The sequence below is a fragment of the Manihot esculenta genome, chromosome 9 (assembly GCF_001659605.2).
Source record: "Manihot esculenta cultivar AM560-2 chromosome 9, M.esculenta_v8, whole genome shotgun sequence".
NCBI lineage: Eukaryota > Viridiplantae > Streptophyta > Magnoliopsida > Malpighiales > Euphorbiaceae > Manihot > Manihot esculenta.
The window spans coordinates 2,602,468-2,620,141 of record NC_035169.2 but is presented as its reverse complement, the minus strand read 5'-3'; the positions used below and the strand labels follow the sequence as shown (position 1 = coordinate 2,620,141).

At 37.6% G+C, this 17,674-nt stretch overlaps 2 protein-coding genes across 3 annotated transcripts in view; both read right to left on the bottom strand.

Annotated features, from left to right (window-relative positions):
* The window catches only part of LOC122724555 (putative pentatricopeptide repeat-containing protein At1g12700, mitochondrial), a 30,808-nt gene extending 18,075 nt beyond the window's left edge, over positions 1-12,733 (bottom strand). Inside the window, exon 1 of the mRNA XM_043959816.1 lies at positions 12,234-12,733. Within this exon, the coding sequence (XP_043815751.1) occupies positions 12,234-12,733 (500 nt within the window). The remainder of the gene's footprint in view (positions 1-12,233) is intronic.
* Positions 1-16,782, bottom strand: part of LOC110607231 (putative pentatricopeptide repeat-containing protein At1g12700, mitochondrial) — a 35,161-nt gene extending 18,379 nt beyond the window's left edge. The window contains exons 1-2 of one of the 2 annotated variants that reach the window (XM_043959735.1): positions 14,636-16,782; positions 11,206-11,255 (exon numbers count right to left, since the gene is read on the bottom strand). In XM_043959735.1, the coding sequence (XP_043815670.1) occupies positions 14,648-16,669 (2,022 nt within the window). In that variant the 5' untranslated portion in view covers positions 16,670-16,782 and the 3' untranslated portion in view covers positions 11,206-11,255; positions 14,636-14,647. Of the gene's footprint in view, positions 1-11,205; positions 11,256-13,487; positions 13,771-14,588 lie in introns of those variants that run through there. The other variant, XM_043959734.1, reaches the window with a different exon arrangement.
* Positions 16,783-17,674: the final 892 nt, after the last annotated feature.

The following is a 17,674-nucleotide window of genomic DNA, read 5'->3' as shown; positions in this document are numbered from 1 at the left end:
CAAAAGTGGTCAAGCCAGGGGTATACCGAATTGAGGATATGCAAGGAAACCCCGAGCCCCACGCCTGGAACATCCAACACCTAAAGAGGTATTTCCCTTGAAATATTTGTAAATATTGTATTTTTACAAAACATAAGTAAATAAAATTGTCTACACAATATGATTATCTCTATAAAATTCTCCCACAAAAAAGAAAACCACCCGGAAAATAAAAAGACCGGGATCCCCAAGATCTCCCGGGAAAATAAGAGGACCGGGATCCCCAAGATCTCCCGAAAAATAAAGAAGACCGGGATCCCCAAGATCTCCCGGAAAATAAAAAGACCGGGATCCCCAAGATCTCCCGGAAAATAAAAAGACCGGGATCCCCAAGATCTCCCGGAAAATAAAGAAGACCGGGATCCCCAAGATCTCCCGGAAAATAAAAAGACCGGGATCCCCAAGATCTCCCAGAAAATAAAAAGACCGGGATCCCCAAGATCTCCCGGGAAAATAAGAAGACCGGGATCCCCAAGATCTCCCGGAAAATAAAAAGACCGGGATCCCCAAGATCTCCCGGAAAATAAAGAAGACCGGGATCCCCAAGATCTCCCGAAAAATAAAAAGACCGGGATCTCCAAGATCTCCCGGGAAAATAAGAGGACTGGGATCCCCAAGATCTCCCGGAAAATAAAAAGACCGGGATCCCCAAGATCTCCCGGAAAATAAAAAGATCGGGATCCCCAAAATCTCCTGGGAAAATAAGAAGACCGGGATCCCCAAGATCTCCCGGGAAAATAAGAGGACCGGGATCCCCAAGATCTCCCGGAAAATAAAAAGACCGAGATCCCCATGATCTCCCGGATAAGCAAAAAAGACCGGAATTCCCCGGAAGTCCCAGGAAAACAAAAATGGTCGGATAGCCAAGCTCCGACCTCCTAAGGAGGATCGGGGCACAAAAGCTGAAAGACGCCGACCTCGAAATAGGCGATAAAGGCTTGGCCATAAAGAAGGCCGAGCTCCTAGCTTGGATAGTTAGGTTCCGACCTACTAAAGAGGTTTTTGGGCAAAAAAGCGCCGACCTCGAAGCAAAGGCTAAACTAAAAGTTTGGCCATAGAGCAAAAAACCGAGCTCCCAGCCCGGATAGGCCTATATTATCGATAAGCTCAAAATCGAGCTCCCAGCACGGATAAGATTTATATCCTCAAAAGCTGAAGGAACAAAGGCCAAAGAAAGAGGCCAAGCTCCCTAAAAAAGACTTATAAAAAGAAATCTTCACGACCAAAAAGGAAGGGTTAAAAAACAAAAAAGAAGCAGACATGCTGATTACCATTAAAAAGATATAAGATCTGATCTACTATTAGCTAAAGAGATAAAATTAATTCAGAGCTTATAAATACATATGAAAAACAGAGTAGTCCGAATAAGAAAATTAATATTTCAACAAATATTACAATTTATCTCTCTGGCGAAGTAGGAGCATAAATAGTCCTTAAAGGACTTACATCAGTAACCCCCTCGCCTACATTATCCCTATTTACAGATACATCCGAAGGAAGCTCGGGGTCCTCCGGATCAGAGCTCTCCACATTAACAACAGGGGGAATCTCTGACCCAAGGTGAAGGTCCTCCTCCTCGGAGTCAGGGTTATCTTCCTGTGAGCCAAGGACTTCCACGTCCTCCCCCTCTAGCTCAGGTTCGCCTGAAGGAGACACAACTGGTGGGTTTTGATCTCTGTTCCTCCGAGAATCTCCTCGGGGTAAAGGGAAATCATCTTCTCCATATAGCACTTCCTCACCATCAGAGTCCAGTTCGCGCTTGCGAAGCTGGGCCAAGGGAATATCAGGAGCCTGTCTGGCTTCTCTTAAACCGCGGTTATAGCCGGTTACGAACATACGGAAGGCTTTCTTAAGAATAGCCGACTTCATCTCAGCAGAATCTAGATATTTTTCGAGATGTGCTTCACAGGCCTCAGCTACAAATTCCTTAAATTCAGAAGAGTCTTTGTAATCCTGAAGGTGAGCCTCACAGGCCTGCACGATTTTCCCCTTCAGCTCGTCAGACTCCTGATACTCAGCAATGCATTGCTCGCGCACTAGCCGAGCCTTATCTTCAGCATGCTTTACCACTTCGAGCAGGGCTAAGCACTTGCGCTCCAAGGTCCTGACTTCGTGATTAAGCTGTTGATGGCGAAGGTTGGACTCTTCAGCCGATGAAGTCAAGTCTCTGATATGGTCAGAGCTTGTGCTCAACTCCTGCTCAAGGACCTGCACCCGAGCTAGGGCACTCTCTCTATGAGCTTTCACCTCATTCAGGTGAGCCTGAAGCCCCTCAAAATCAGCTTTTAAAGCCTCATACTGGCGCTGGGCTTCAGCTTTTTGGCTCACAGCCTCATCCCTCTCGCGAAGGGCTCCCGTCATAGAAGACAGCTGCTGTAAAACATCTTCACAGCGAATCTCCAAGGTAGCTGCCCTCTCATCGGACTCCTTGAGAATATTGCGAGTCCGAGACAGCTCATCTTCTAAGAACGAGGTATGCTTTGCTGTCTCAGCTATTTTCTCCTCAGCCTTTTTGAAGGCCTCCAGCGCAGACTGCAATTCCGCCTGGAGGGACTGGATCTGCTCCCGAGCAGCTACCAGATTGCCTCTCGCGTCATTGGTTGCAGATATATTCTCTTCTAGACGTGCCTCTTCAATCCGGCGGTCTACGGACTCCCGGAGGGAACGATTACGAGCATCCACCTCCATGAAGAGGCCCGTCACCTAACATAAAAAAGCAACCGTCAAGAAAAGAAACAAAGTAAACTGAAAAAAGGGGAGAAATGACTTACCATCAGAAGCATCTCCCTGATCGAGGATCCGAGCTCCTCATGAGAGTGAGACCGGAAAGATGCTTGCTCCTTAGTGGAAATGGCCAAAAGACCAGTCAGGGCAAGAAGACGAGGATCCGAAGCCTCTGTAACTCCGCCGAACATCTGCTCTCTAAGAAGGTCAGCAACAGCACTGGCCGAAGCCTCGGAGGTAATGCCCGAGGTATTTAAAACATTGTCAGAAGAAGGCAATGGAGGCTCGGCAAGAACACTTTTCCCCTTCCCAATGGGTGGAAGAGCTGGAGAAGAGCCTGCGGTAGTCCTGGACTTCTTCCGAGCAGGGGATGGGGCGAATGCTCCAGAAGGAGCTGAGCGCTTGTCCCCGGTCTTTGGAGGAACGCCCTCAGAACCATCAGAATCAGTCCTCACAGGGACAGGGGCATCACGGGGAGAGACCTCTGCAGCTAGATCTTCTACAAGGACGATCTCCAGCCCTGTCCCGGAGGCCTCCTGGACTTCAACAACAGGGGATTTAGATTTTCCCCCGGATACCCTTTCGGGAGAGTGGGCAACACCCGGCTCCACTTGATCAGCACCTTGGGTCCGCTCCACAACAGCTAAGGGGGTCTCCTTTACGACCTCTGAGGAAGCTGGAGCAGACCTAGACCCTTCAGCAGGCCTCGAAGTTGAGCTCGGCTTGGTGCTGGTGCTGCGAGAGCCCGGCTTGGCACTACGAGAGCTCGGCTTTGAAGCTTGCGAAGAAGCCGGGGCGGGAGGTCGGCTGACCTTCTTGGAAGAAGCAGTTTGAACCACCTCCGCAGCGATCTCAGTTACAGAGCGACCAGTTCCAAAGGCATCAAAAATCGCATGCATATGATCCCGAGATAGGACAAAGTTCTTGGGAAATTTGATTTTGTCCATTTTTACTTCGGAGGCTGCAAAATATAAAATTATGAAGGGTCAGCATACCTTCTGATATCACAAGCAAAGAAAAAACAGAACAGCCAAACAAAGCATTTTACCCGTGTCCTTGATATCCCTAAGATTGGACACGAACATACACTTCTCGACGTCATACTTCCTCTCAACGGAAGTCAGTCGAAGCAGCCCTACTTGCTCAACAAGACTCAACTGGGGCAGCTCATTACAACCCGGAAAGATTTCTCCCCAACTTAGGTCCACCTCCCACGTTCGGGCGGACCCTAATTTCAGTTCCGCCACGAGAAAATGTTCTACCCATCCCTTTATAGAATCCTTATACCCCGTGAAAAGAGACAACCCACTACGGGGGGAAAAGTAATAGAAGTTTTGAGCCGCCTTGACCAGACGGAAAAAAGTAACAAACAGACCGGCTGTGGGTGTAAAACCCCAACCCAGACAGATAGCCTTGAAGCAGGACATGAACAAAATGGAATTTGGGGATAACATCCGAGGAGTTACCCCAAAGTATTCAAAGACCTCGACAAAAAAAGGGGTAAAAGGAAAGGGTAAACCAAATTCTCTCTGTTTTAAGAAAAACACTATACTACGATCATCTTGGGGATCCACCAAACCCGGAGGAGGAGGGTAAGGAAGAACTATCCTTTCATTTGGAAGAGGCGCCCGAATACGATACAACGGAGTATCTGAGAGCCTCCGGGAAATGTAGTTAAATATGTTGGAAGGAGTAATGCGTGACTCCACGTTAACAACATCAGGAAGCATTGAAACTGTCATAGAAGAACAGAGGAGCGTACCTGAGAAAACTATGGGGTGAAAAAGGCAGAAGAAGTCGCAGGAAAACAGAGAGTAGAAAAGAACTAGTTTTTCTCAGAAGACAGAAGGAATTCGAAATGAAAGGCAATAATGAGGCGGAACGTGGATCTGAACAGTTTTGTCTTGGAGCGGCGCGATCATTAATTACTCTCGAAGTTTACCCTCTCAACAGTTAGGTAATAACCGGAGAGAAGGTAAAGGGACAAAAGGATGATCGCCGGGCTTCTCCATATCCACCAAGGACCGGGTCCACGACGACAGCCCATCATTCAAAAGCCCACTTACCACCTGCATAAAACAAGCCCAACTCACCAGAGCAACTTAAAAACGCAAGTCGCGAAAAGACTCAAGAGTACAAGCAGATGAGGGCATGATTAAGGTCAGACCTGCTTATCACTTAAAAAGTTATAAGTTTTTTACTCGCTGTTATCAAACAGGGATATGAGATCGGGAAAAAGCAATAAAGGCACCTCGGAGCCATACTGAGTTGAGAGCTCAGAGCTCGACTCATGAATTAAAGATAGAACCCACAGGTCGGCACTCCGGGAAAAGTATACTGAGACCGGACTCGCAGTTCGGATAGTCCAGCTCGGAGAACATAACTTCAGAGCTCGGCCGGTTAAAGAGGTTCAAAGACCGAATAGGGACCGAACTCGAAGGTCGGTATGCTGGCTCGGAAAAAAGTAGAGCTCATAGGTCGGTCTGTCCAGGTTCGGGAAACGCAGCTTAAGAGCTCAGCTGACTTGAGATCTAAAGGTCAGCACATTAAAGACAGGATGGTTAGCCCAGCTCGGAAAAGCAACTTGACCTCCCAGTGGGCTAGGTCCGGAGTTCGGTTCATTGGCTAATAGCAAGAGTACACAAGTACGGCCAGTCCGGATAAAGTAAAATAAAATTTAGTCGGCTAAGGCTATCAGTACTTCATTCAAGATAGAGAGAAGAACAAAAGATCAAGTATGAACGAAAAACAAGAATTTCATTAAAAGGAAAGTACATTACAGCACGCTACAAAGGCCTATACTATGGAAAAAAGATTATCCTTATAGGATTTACATCATTATCATCTATTCTAGTCTTCGATTCGGAGGAACTCTCGCAGCTCGGAATGTGAGTCTTCGATTCGGAGGAACTCTCGCAGCTCGGTATGTGAGTTTGGCAGAAAAAGCCAGAAATGAGCTCGGCAGAAAGGTCGAGATCTGTCTCGCTATCATAGGAGAACTGAACAAGCTGATCCCCATAAGCATTTCTCACTGTTCTCCTATAATAGCAGACACCCCAGTTGCCCAAATGTGATTCACGGTACATACGAGCGGGATATAATATCTGAGCTTGCTCGAATGTACCATGAAAACACGGGCTTCCCAGCTGCGGTACCGGAGAGATCATGAAGCCCACAGCCGAAGAAGTCGTTGACGACTTGACTGAGTGCAGCTGATCTCAGCCCCGCATAATACTGGTACTTCACACTAAAGGGAATAATAATACTGGTACTTCACACCAAAGGGAACGATGAGACGAGCACTTGAGTCCCTTCCATTTATATCAAAAGAAGACAACAAGGGGGGAGGTCGGCCAGACGATCTGGGTAAAGTAATTTCAGTGACCTGCCGAATGGTCCCACCCATCGACCGCCCTACCAAAAGGACCTCCAAAGCAACGTTTAGACTCCTTAGAGGTAACCTCAAATTCTCAAGAATTTTGAGCTGACTCATTTTTATCTCAGGTACTGCAAACAGATTTCAAAACAGAGACAAGTCAGAACAATCCCCCACCAAAATGATGAAAATAGGATCGAAACAAACCTCTGGGGCAACAAAGCAACAGAACCTCGGACTTACTTCTATCTGTTTGAAGAAGGCGTTCGATAGATCCTCCGCGGACGCAAAACCCGCACCTTGACAGATAAATTTGGAAGAAAAAACGCTCTCGCTCCAATAAAGTGCTGGAGAATAGGGAAGAGGTAACACTAATATATAAAAAGTTTGAATTTCTATGCAGGAAAAGATAGAGCCGAATTCTCAACTAATGCCGTCAGAATCCTTAAAAGATGTTCATGGGAAAGGAAAGAAAAAACACGTCCAGATAATAATGACAGGAAAACAAAGATAGCAGAGAACGCGAAGAATAAAGAAAAGTCTGAAAGAGGAAAGAGCAGATAGGATTCAGAAACTGCACAACGACAAAAAAATGAAAGGGTATTATAAAGACACCTGAACATGAACAGACGCGGCCATTATGGTTCTTGATATTCACCCCCTCGGCAGTTGGAACAATAAACTCCCGAGAAGGTGAAGGGGCAATTGATGACCGCTGGATTTCTTTACTCCAGACCAGGGGCCTGATCACAGCAAAAGGCCCATAACATGGAGGCCCACATACCTGACATACCCAGCAAGCCTAACTCATTCTTGCCGGGCTCGGCCAAGCTTCTTCATTCAGGCCGGCCCAGCCCGCGCCAAACAAGCCTTCTCCTCTTGGGCTCAGCGTCCGGCCCGACTCTTGGCCCAGTCCAATATCCGGAGCCCAGTTCAGACAGCCTGGCAGATCCGCACGGACGTACGCATGGGAGAATCAGAGGCCGTTACGCATGGAGCAGGCGGCTGATACCCTCGTACACCCGAATCTGTATGTCAGAGACGCGTGTCCCAATCATGGAGAAGCCTTTACACGTCACCAGTAAGCGAGACAATGTATAAAAGGGGAGTCCCCTCCTCTGAAAGTTTATGTCTGATTATTCAATACAAAAACCCTTGTAAAACCCTATTCTATTGGATCTTAGATCATCACTTAAGATGGCAGAATTAGTTTATAGGTCAGTAGATTTTTTGTTAGGAGTTTGAAATGGGAGAGATTATCACAAATTATATGAAATATTCACACTTAATTAATTTTTTATAAATTCTATTTGTATTTTAATAAATACTTATAGCAGAGAATGAAATTACGTATTATTAATATAATAAGTATTAATTATATGAATAAATTACGTATTAATAATATAATATATTTTTATATATTAATTATATTTATTTTTTAATTAAAATTATATAATTAATAACTACATGAAATAATCAAATATTCTTAAAGAGAGTTGTATATAATATATATTATCTTACTATTGTTATTATTTAAATATTAATATTATTATTTTTATTATTATTTTAATATTAATTATTAATTTTTTAACATGTATAATATTTATTATTAATTATTTTATTTATAATTTGATTTTAATATATAAAAAATATTATTCACAAAACTGTACTCTTATTCAAAAAAAAAGAAATTTTTATTTTAATAGTATTAGAATTTTAATTATTAATAATAGTCTTAATATAAGTAAATTATTAAAACATATAATAGTTTTAATAAGATACTCAATCTATTAAAATTTTAATATTATTTTTGTTAATAGAACATAAATTAAATTAAAATAGTAAATTAATTGAACAAATCAAATTAAAATATTTTAAATAATGTATATTTATATAATTTTTTAATCCATTAAAATAGGAGTGAACATGTGGATTTTATATGCAAATTAAAATATTATATTATAAATTAAATAAATAAATTATATTAATAAAAATAAATTATAAATTTTACAATGCAAGTATTTATAAATAATAATGGGAAATGAAAGTTTCAAAAAAAAGCAAATATTTATTTTTTAATTAAATTTATATGGAAATGGATATTTTTAAAGTTGTTGGGTTTTCCATTTTTTAAAATTTGTTTACAAAATCGATTTTATTTTTTTCTAAAACTACCTTTTTAAAAAATATTGAATTTACAATCTTACATAAATATTACCACATTTATTTATGGAACTTAAAATTTTAAATTCGTAAAAACTCTAAAATAAATTTATTTAAATAATAAAATATATTATTAGAAATAATATAAAAGATTAAGTATAATTTTGACAATTCAATTATTTCCCATTCCCATTTGTTCTTCGCCCAACAGCCCATATTTAACATCAACACATCTAGATTAGCTGCTAAATTTAATAGTCTGCTAAAGGAGAATTTGAGAGCAATATTACCAACCGATCGTCTCTCATTCCAAAATTTCATTTTCATCTCATTCCCCACAGCAAATCTGATATGAATTCAAGGAGAGAAGGAAGAGTTCATCGAAAGTAGCATAGCCTCGAATGTCTTTCTGAAGGGAAGAAATGCAATTTCCTGGAGCAAGAGAGATACCCTTCTCCAAATTGAAAGAATATTTGGATAGAAGAAGTTGAACTTAGACTGAATCCCTGTGATTTTCAAATCTCCAAAGCCATTTGAACAAAAGAGCTTGAATTTGAAGAGAGATCTCTTTCATGCCTAAGCCTCCATTCTTTTTAGGCAACAAAAGAGTATTCCATTTAATCAGATGAAGTTTCTTTGTATTGACACTACTGGACCACAAGAAAGATCTAAACCAATCAGCAAGTATCTCTAACATGCCCAAAAGCTTTCCAAAAGTCACAAAATCTATATGAAACTCTTTCCTCCACTCCCAACTTTCTAACTTCCCAACTTTTCTTTTAAGAATGAGGAGGCTGAACATAGAATTATACTAAAAACAAACTCATATTCAACCTACTCTTTATTGATGCTTTAAAACACCAAGTTTATCCCATAGTTTCTTCAATTTTGTAAAGGAAACAGCAACTGATATAGATTCTTGACTGAAACTACTTATTTCTTTCTTTAATTGGTGTATAGGTTGCCCAAATCTTTCTTTAAAGCAAGTGTCATAGTCACAGACATACTCCAAGTCGAATAATTTACTAAATTTAACGGTGTAGATACGAGAATCCTACTTGGATTATCTGAGTTTTGAAGAGTAGAAGGATCTGAATCATTTTGCAATTGGTTTCCTACCTCTCAATATGTTCCCTAACAGCCCCACCTTCTCTAACAAACCATTTCCCACGGATGCAGTCACAAAAACTTCAAGAATGATGCATTAAGCAAAAAGAAAAATACCATGTACAAACAAGAGTCCAAAGAAAATTTTATTGAGTATATTACAAGGTTTAGAAAGTGGTAAAAACATAAGATGTCTCATTATATACTGCTGAAAGGAGAAAAGAAACAACTAACTAACATCTCAAACAGTAAGAAACAATGCATTTCACATTCATATCACCACACAAATGTATCGCAAAATGCACCATATAATAACTCAAATGGTGGTCCAACACTAAAATATATCCGTTATATACCATATTGACAAAATGATCATACTTGATTCTATTATTATTATTATATACGATAAAGATATCTTATACAGAGATGATTTCCTAAGTAATTATCCTTAATATACAGCCATTGTAAATAATTTACTATCACAAGATTCAACAGTTTCAACAACTTAAATTGGTAGATTTTCTGTCAAACAAAAAACTAAAAAAAAAATTGCAGGATTCTCAACCACTACACTTGTACCTTGGCTTCAGCAGGATACAAATCATACAATAGAGGTTTGGTTAATAACTTAATTTAGAAAGCAGTTTGAAAATAGTTGCATTAGGCCAAGCAAAGTGATTTAATCATATCCTTAAAATGGACTCGCTTTATTTGATAGCCATTGCTATTAACTATCAACATTTAATCGCCAGTTACACATCCAATCAACTTGGCACAAAGTAAAGAATCTCAAAGGGAAGAATATATATATACCTTCCACAAGCATTTCTAAAATTCAAATTTTCATGTTAAAAAACTGATTTCATTGGAAAAGATTGTGAACTTCATATTGTTAGATGCTAATGCAATGATTTCACAATTTCATTGGAAAAGATTGTGAACTTCATATTATTAGATGCTAATGCAATGATTTCACTAATTTGAATTGAAGGAAAATAAAAGAAATTAAGGATATATATATATATATATACTCAACTTGATGACTAGAAAAAAAAAAAAAACCACAAAGAGGATGTTTGCTTTTCCCTCAATTCCCATAACATTTTCTGTTGTGTATAATTTTAGTGCCATTTCATCCAACTAACAGCTGTAGAAGTCTAGTGATTCTCCTCCCTTGTACTCTAGGACAGTATATCCTGCACCCTGCATTTATAGTGTAGTCTAATTGTTAAATCAATTCTCAATTATAGCCCCACTTGTTTATAATCATTATTTTCATTATTATTAAAAATATAATAATTAAGCAAAAAAAAAATTGCTTATACCTTTATTGTTAGAAAGTGAAGTTGTAATCATATCCTTGCAAGTACCTACAAGAGAAATGATAGCATTTTAAAAGGTCATTGAGCACAAAAATAAAAATAGATAAAGATTCTTAAGCATTGTAGTATGGAACCAATTAGTTTTAGTTCTAACCTCAATTTTAGGATTGAGCTCTCGAGTTAAGGCTATAGTAGCAGCCAAAAAAAATCTGTAAAGGAGATGGTGGGTTTACCAGCAACTTGATTATTAGAAATCCATGACCTCCATTCATCAACAATCTTATATCAAAGAGATCAAGTCCATGTCTGAATTCAAGCGAAAGGCACACACATATCATGGTTCCCACTGCAGGTAATTTACAGTGTTAAAAATTTTTATTTTGTGGAAGAGAATCATAGCTGATTGAAATTAAAAATGAAATTTGAAGAAGTTAGTTAAGTTACATATCTACTACATGTGAAGAAGGTAATTACCAAGTTGCGCTCCAAGACACACTTGAATGGTCAAGATATAACAACTTTAGTTTGCTGATCCCTCATTGCGCACCTTTAAAAACCTCAGAATGAGATTATTATTCCGCGATAAATGTACTACCAATTCTGTGGTAGCATCATCAGCAGAGAAACCCTTATCAACCATTTCGTTGATTAGTTCTGATGCTTTTGGTAAATCCTCATGCCTGAGAAACCCTTGAATGATGATATTATAACAACAATTATTCGGTAAACATCCTCCCTATTCCATGTCTCTAAAAATCTTATATGCTTCGTCTATTAATCCGTCTCGGCAGCATCCTTTCATAATTGCACTATATATATGAACATTAGGTCATAAACCATTTTCAAAAAGACTAGAAAACAGTTCCTTGGCATCATTAATCTAGCCAGCTTTGCACATACCATTGATCAGGATGCAATAGGTCACAAGATCAGGCTTCAACTGACTTTCCTCCATTCCTTTCAATAGGGTGAGTGCTTCATCCAGATTCCCCTGTCTACACAAGCCATCAATCATAATTGAGAAGGTTACTATAGTTGGCTGTTGACCATGAGAGCACATATCCTTAAAGAGCTCTTTTGCAGTTTGGGGCCTCCCTGCTTGAAACATAGCCTTTATAAGAGTATGATAAGTAACAGCATCAGGAACTAAACCTTTATGAGACATTTCATCAAAAATCTGCTTTGCATCATCTATCATTTTGCACTTACAATATCCATTGATCAAAATGTTGTAGCTAAAAGTGTCAGCTATTTCATTGGTCACCATCAGATCAAATAGCTTTCTAGCCTTATCAATTTGACTGCCTAGACAATATCCATCCATCAATGAACTATAAGTGACAACGGTAGGTTCCACACCTCTTTGAATCATTATTTTGATTATATTCTCTGCATTTGAAACCAGTCTTTTCTTACAAAGAGTGTCGATCAATATATTGAAGGTAAAAACATTAGGGGATATGTTCCTCCCCACCATTTCTTTCAACAAGCCCAAAGCTTCCTTGAATTGGTCTGAAATGCAAAGACCATCAATTAAGGAATTGTAGGTGACCACATCAGGCTCTACACCTCTTTGAATCATTACATTGAATGTATTTTGTGCCTCTGAAACCATTCCATCCTTACAAAGGGCATCAATCAATACATTGAAGGTATAAACATTAGGTGATATGTTCTGCTCCACCATTTCATTCATCAAGGCCAAAGCTTGGTTCTTTTGGCCTAATTTGCAACCACCATGAATTAAACTAGTGTAAGTGATGACATTAGGTGAAATGTCCTTATTCCTCATTTGAGAGAAGAGCTCTAAAGCCTCACCAACTAGCTCATCCTTGCAAAGGGCGTCAATGATTGCTCCGTATGTCACAACATCTGGCTCACAACCTCTATCAGCCATTCCCTTTAGCAGCCCAATAGCCACGTTTGTTTTCCCAAATTTACACATTCCGTTTATTATCATATTGTATGTATAAACATCAGGTTGATAACCACGTGCAACCATATCATTGAAAATTAATCATATAGACCTTACACACTAATCTTTAGAAGTGTCCCTTTCACCGATTAATATTAAGTAATCAAATGCAACACTATGCATTATTTACCATTTCCCATCTAAGTAGCCTCGATTGGACAACAAGTCTATTATGGATAGCTAACCAGGTTATAAAACTGTGCCTGGGAATACGCTTACCCCACGTCACCTTCCACCAATTAACCTCTCCACCCTTCCTTCTTAGGACTTTCCAAGCACTATTAACAGTGTAAGTCTATGAGTTTCCATTTAATATCTGCCCATTCATTGCTTACATAATGTTTTCGAACCTCTTCCCAGGCTCCTTCCATAGTGGAATCCAATGGATTAGGAAGCCTCCACATACCATCCAAACCTCCCTCACCTTAGCATGTCTATGATGTCAGAATATCCCATATTCAACTCAGAGACCTCTCAACAAGACTTTTCCCACCCATGCAAGGGTCATACCAAAATGAAAAACCCCTCTTCCCAACTTACATGCATAATGCTTTCTAAAACAATCTCTAATTTTCACCAGATTCTTTCAAGATCAACTAGCATTACTAGGTTTAGAGATCCCCAAAAACTGAGGCTTTTCAACTTATTCCTCACCATGTACCCTACCAGCATAGGATAATTATTTCACAGACCATGAGTCAATTCTACTAGTTATTATACTAATAAGCTTCTGACAAAGCTCTTTTTTAATACTAGTAGATACTATTAAATGCATAATATAACACAAATCAACCACAAATCTAATGTATTCAATTATAATAAAAAGAAAAGTCTTTTGAACTTAAAATTGAACATAAATAATCTAGTACAACCACAAAAATGTATAATTAAAAGCATATTTTTGTAGTAAATGCCAAAACAAATAGTAACCCAAAATGTGTACAACATGTAATCAACAAAAATCCTCGATTTGTTCATCTAATCCATCTTCATCTCAGGCATGCGGGAAAAGACCCGGTGGACTGGTGGAAGAGATACTGCACCATGCTCAAGCTCAGATGTAACTGTTGCAAAAACTCAAATTAATACTTAAACTCAACAAGTAGGTGTTAAAACTTGCACTCAAGGAGTAAGTATTAACTCTAGTTCAAGTTATAAGTATTAACTCAAGGAGCAATAGATAGAAATTATTTTGAGCATAAACTTACTACAAGTAATAAACTAGCAATAAATAGAAATCATTTTGGGAGCATAAACTTATTAAAAGTAATGCAAGTATATGATAAACTAGTAGGTGTTAAATTCTAATGGACGGAAACAGGCACGAGTAGCTTTGGTAAAATGATACAGAAAACAGGTGTTAACACCTGCTAGTTCACTGATTTAACACCTGCATTCTTACTAGTAAAAATCAAAATATATGATAAAATCTCCAAGTTATTGTCCTAATGCAGCATGTTTACTGAAAAATGATAGCATTTTAAAAGGTCATTGAGCACAAAAGTAAAATAGATAAAGATTCTTAAGCATTATAGCATGGAATCAATTAGTTTTAGTTCTCAACTCATTTTTAGGACTAAGCTATCAAGTTAAGGCTGTAGTAGCAGCCCAAAAAAAAATTGTAAGGAAGATGGTGGGTGTACCAGCAACTTGATCATTAGAAATCTATGACCTCCATTCATCAACAATCTTATATTCAAAGAGATCTAGTCCATGTCTGAGTTCAAGCGAAAGGCACACACATATCATGGTTTCCACAGCAGGTAATTTACAGTGTTAGAAATTTTCGTTTTGTGGTAGAGAATCACAGCTGATTGAAATTAAAAATGAAATTTGAAGTTAGTTAAATTACATATCTACTACATTTGAAGAAGGTAATTACCAAGTTTCTCTCCAAGACACCATTGAATGGTCAAGATTTATCTTTAGTTTGCTGATCCCTCATTGCACAGCTTTAGAAGCCTCAGAACGATTTCGTAGTTTGCTTAGAATGAGATCATTATTCTGCGACAAATGTACTACCAATTCTGTGGTAGCATCATCAGCAGAGAACCCCTTATCAACCATTTCGTTGATTAGTTCTGATGCTTTTGGTAAATCCTCATGCCTGAGAAATCCTTGAATGATGATATTATAAGAAAAATTATTCGGTAAACATCCTCCCTTTTCCATGTCTCTAAAAATCTTATATGCTTCGTCTATTAATCCTTCTCGGCAGAGTCCTTTCATAATTGCACTATATATATGAACATTAGGTTGTAAACCATTCTCATAAAGACTAGAAACCAGTTCCTTGGCATCATTAATCTTGCCAGCTTTGCACATACCATTGATCAGAATGCAATAGGTCACAACATCAGGCTTCAACTGACTTTCCTCCATTTCTTTCAATAGGGTGAGTGCTTCATCCAGATTCCCCTGTCTACACAAGCCATTAATCATAATTGAGAAGGTTACTATATCTGGCTGGTGACCATGACAGCACATATTCTTAAAGAGCTCCTGTGCAGTTTGGGGCCTCCCTGCTTGAAACATACCCTCTATAAGAGTAGAATAAGTAACAACATTAGGAACTAAACCTTTATGAGACATTTCATCAAAAAGTTCCTTCGCATCATCTATCATTTTGCACTTACAATATCCATTGATCAAAATGGTGTAGCTAAAAATGTCAGCTATTTCATTGGTCGCCATCAGATCAAATACCTTTCTAGCCTTATCAATTTGATTGTACAGACAATATCCATCCATCAATGAACTATAAGTGACAACGTTAGGTTCCACACCTCTTTGAATCATTATTTTGATTATATTCTCTGCATTTGAAACCAGTCCTTTCTTACAAAGAGTGTCGATCAATATATTGAAGGTAAAAACATCAGGGGATATGTTCCTCCCCACCATTTCTTTCAACAAGGTCAAAGCTTCCTTGAAATGGTCTGAAATGCAAAGACCATCAATTAAGGAATTGTAGGTGACCACATCAGGCTCTACACCTCTTTGAATCATTACATTGAATGTATTTTGAGCCTCTGAAACCATTCCATCCTTACAAAGAGCGTCAATCAATACACTGAAGGTATAAACATTTGGTAATATGTTCTGCTCCACCATTTCATTCATCAAGGCCAAAGCTTGGTTCTTTTGGCCTAATTTGCAAACACTGTGAATTAAACCAGTGTAAGTGATGACATCAGGTGAAATGCCCTTATTCCTCATTTGAGAGAAGAGCTCTAAAGCCTCACCAACTAGCACATCCTTGCAAAGTGCGTCAATGATTGCATTGTATGTCACAACATTTGGCGCACAACCTCTATCAGCCATTCCCTTTAGTAGCCCAATAGCCACGTTTGTTTTCCCAAATTTACACAATCCGTTTACTATCACATTGAAAGTACGAACATCAGGTTGATTACCACGTGCAACCATATCATCGAAAAATTCCACTGCTTTATCCATTTTACTCTCCATACAAAGCCCATTAATTAAGGTAGTAAATGTCACAGTGGTAGGCTCCAATCCGAATTTGAACATCTTCCCGAAAACAGAGAAGCCAAAATCCACAAGGTGTAAGTGGCAGAAGCAATTAATTAAGATGCTAAGAGAATAAACATCGTGAGAGATTCCTAGCAATTCAATTGTTTTGGACATGGAAAGGACAGTGTGATATTGTTTCATTTTCACAAGGGCAGATAAGAATCTACTAAATTGAGCCCTAGAAGGAAGAGGATGCATATGAATTACATGATTGAAGGAAGCAATGGCATCATCAAGGTGGGTAAAAGAAGCAGATTTGAAGTTATTTGTCAAGAAGCGTGCATCTTCAAGTGTGGAAGTAGAAGAATGGCAATAATTGGTAAATAAGAATAGGAATGGAGATTGAATGGTACCAATTGCCCCTTGTAGCTGAAGATGGAAGCTCCTGCTCTTCCTCGTCCAAGGCATCTTCATCATCATCATCATGGATCTCTCGTCAGTTGTTTTTAGGGATGGATCGGAGATTGGGAATGAGGAAAGGAAATAGAGAATCGGAAAAGGAAGGCTCTCTGCCAGCTGGTAAAGTGGTAAGGATAACAAAAGGAAATGCATTACTAGTTGTTTATATGCACCACATTTTGTAATTTTTTTATTAATTTTTCATATAAAAATATTATTTACTAACAAATTAAATTTATTATTTTATAATAATAATTTTTTAAATATATTTATATATATTTTTTAAAATTTTTATAATAATTAAAATACTAAATTTTTAATATTTTAAATTAATAAAAATAATATTTTATTATTAAAAAAATATTAAATTAGAATCTATTTAGCCCTCAATAAAATTACATAATTTAATTAGCTTAAAATTTTAAAAGTTTTAAATTGAATTTATTTGACTCTTAATAAAAGTATAGAGATTTAATTAAATTTATTTTCATAATTTTTTTATACAATATTATATTAAAATTGTAATATTATATTATTATAACCGTACCTTATATTATTATAACCGTACCTTATTATTTAGTCCCTGTAATATTATTTAGTTCATATATATTAAATATATTTTAGACTTTTTATAAGTAAAATTTACTATTTAGTCTCTATGATATAGAAAAATATATTAGTTAGTCTTTTTATTTTGAAAAATATATTAAAATATTCTTAACGTACTAAAAATATATTAATTAGTCATTTCATTAGTTTTATCCATTATATATTTTACTATTTAGTTTCTAAGAGAAAATTTATTAGTTGATCCCTCAATTTTATAAAAAAAATTTACTAATTAGTTTTTTGAGAATATTTGAAATTTTTTTTAAAAATTTAATAGCCAAAATTAATGGAGAAATTAATTAGTATATTTTTTAAAATTTTAAGAATATTTTAATATATTTTTTAAAATTAATGGATTAATTAGTGAATTTTTTTATATTATATGGATTAAATAATAATTTTTATTTTAATAATATTTAATCA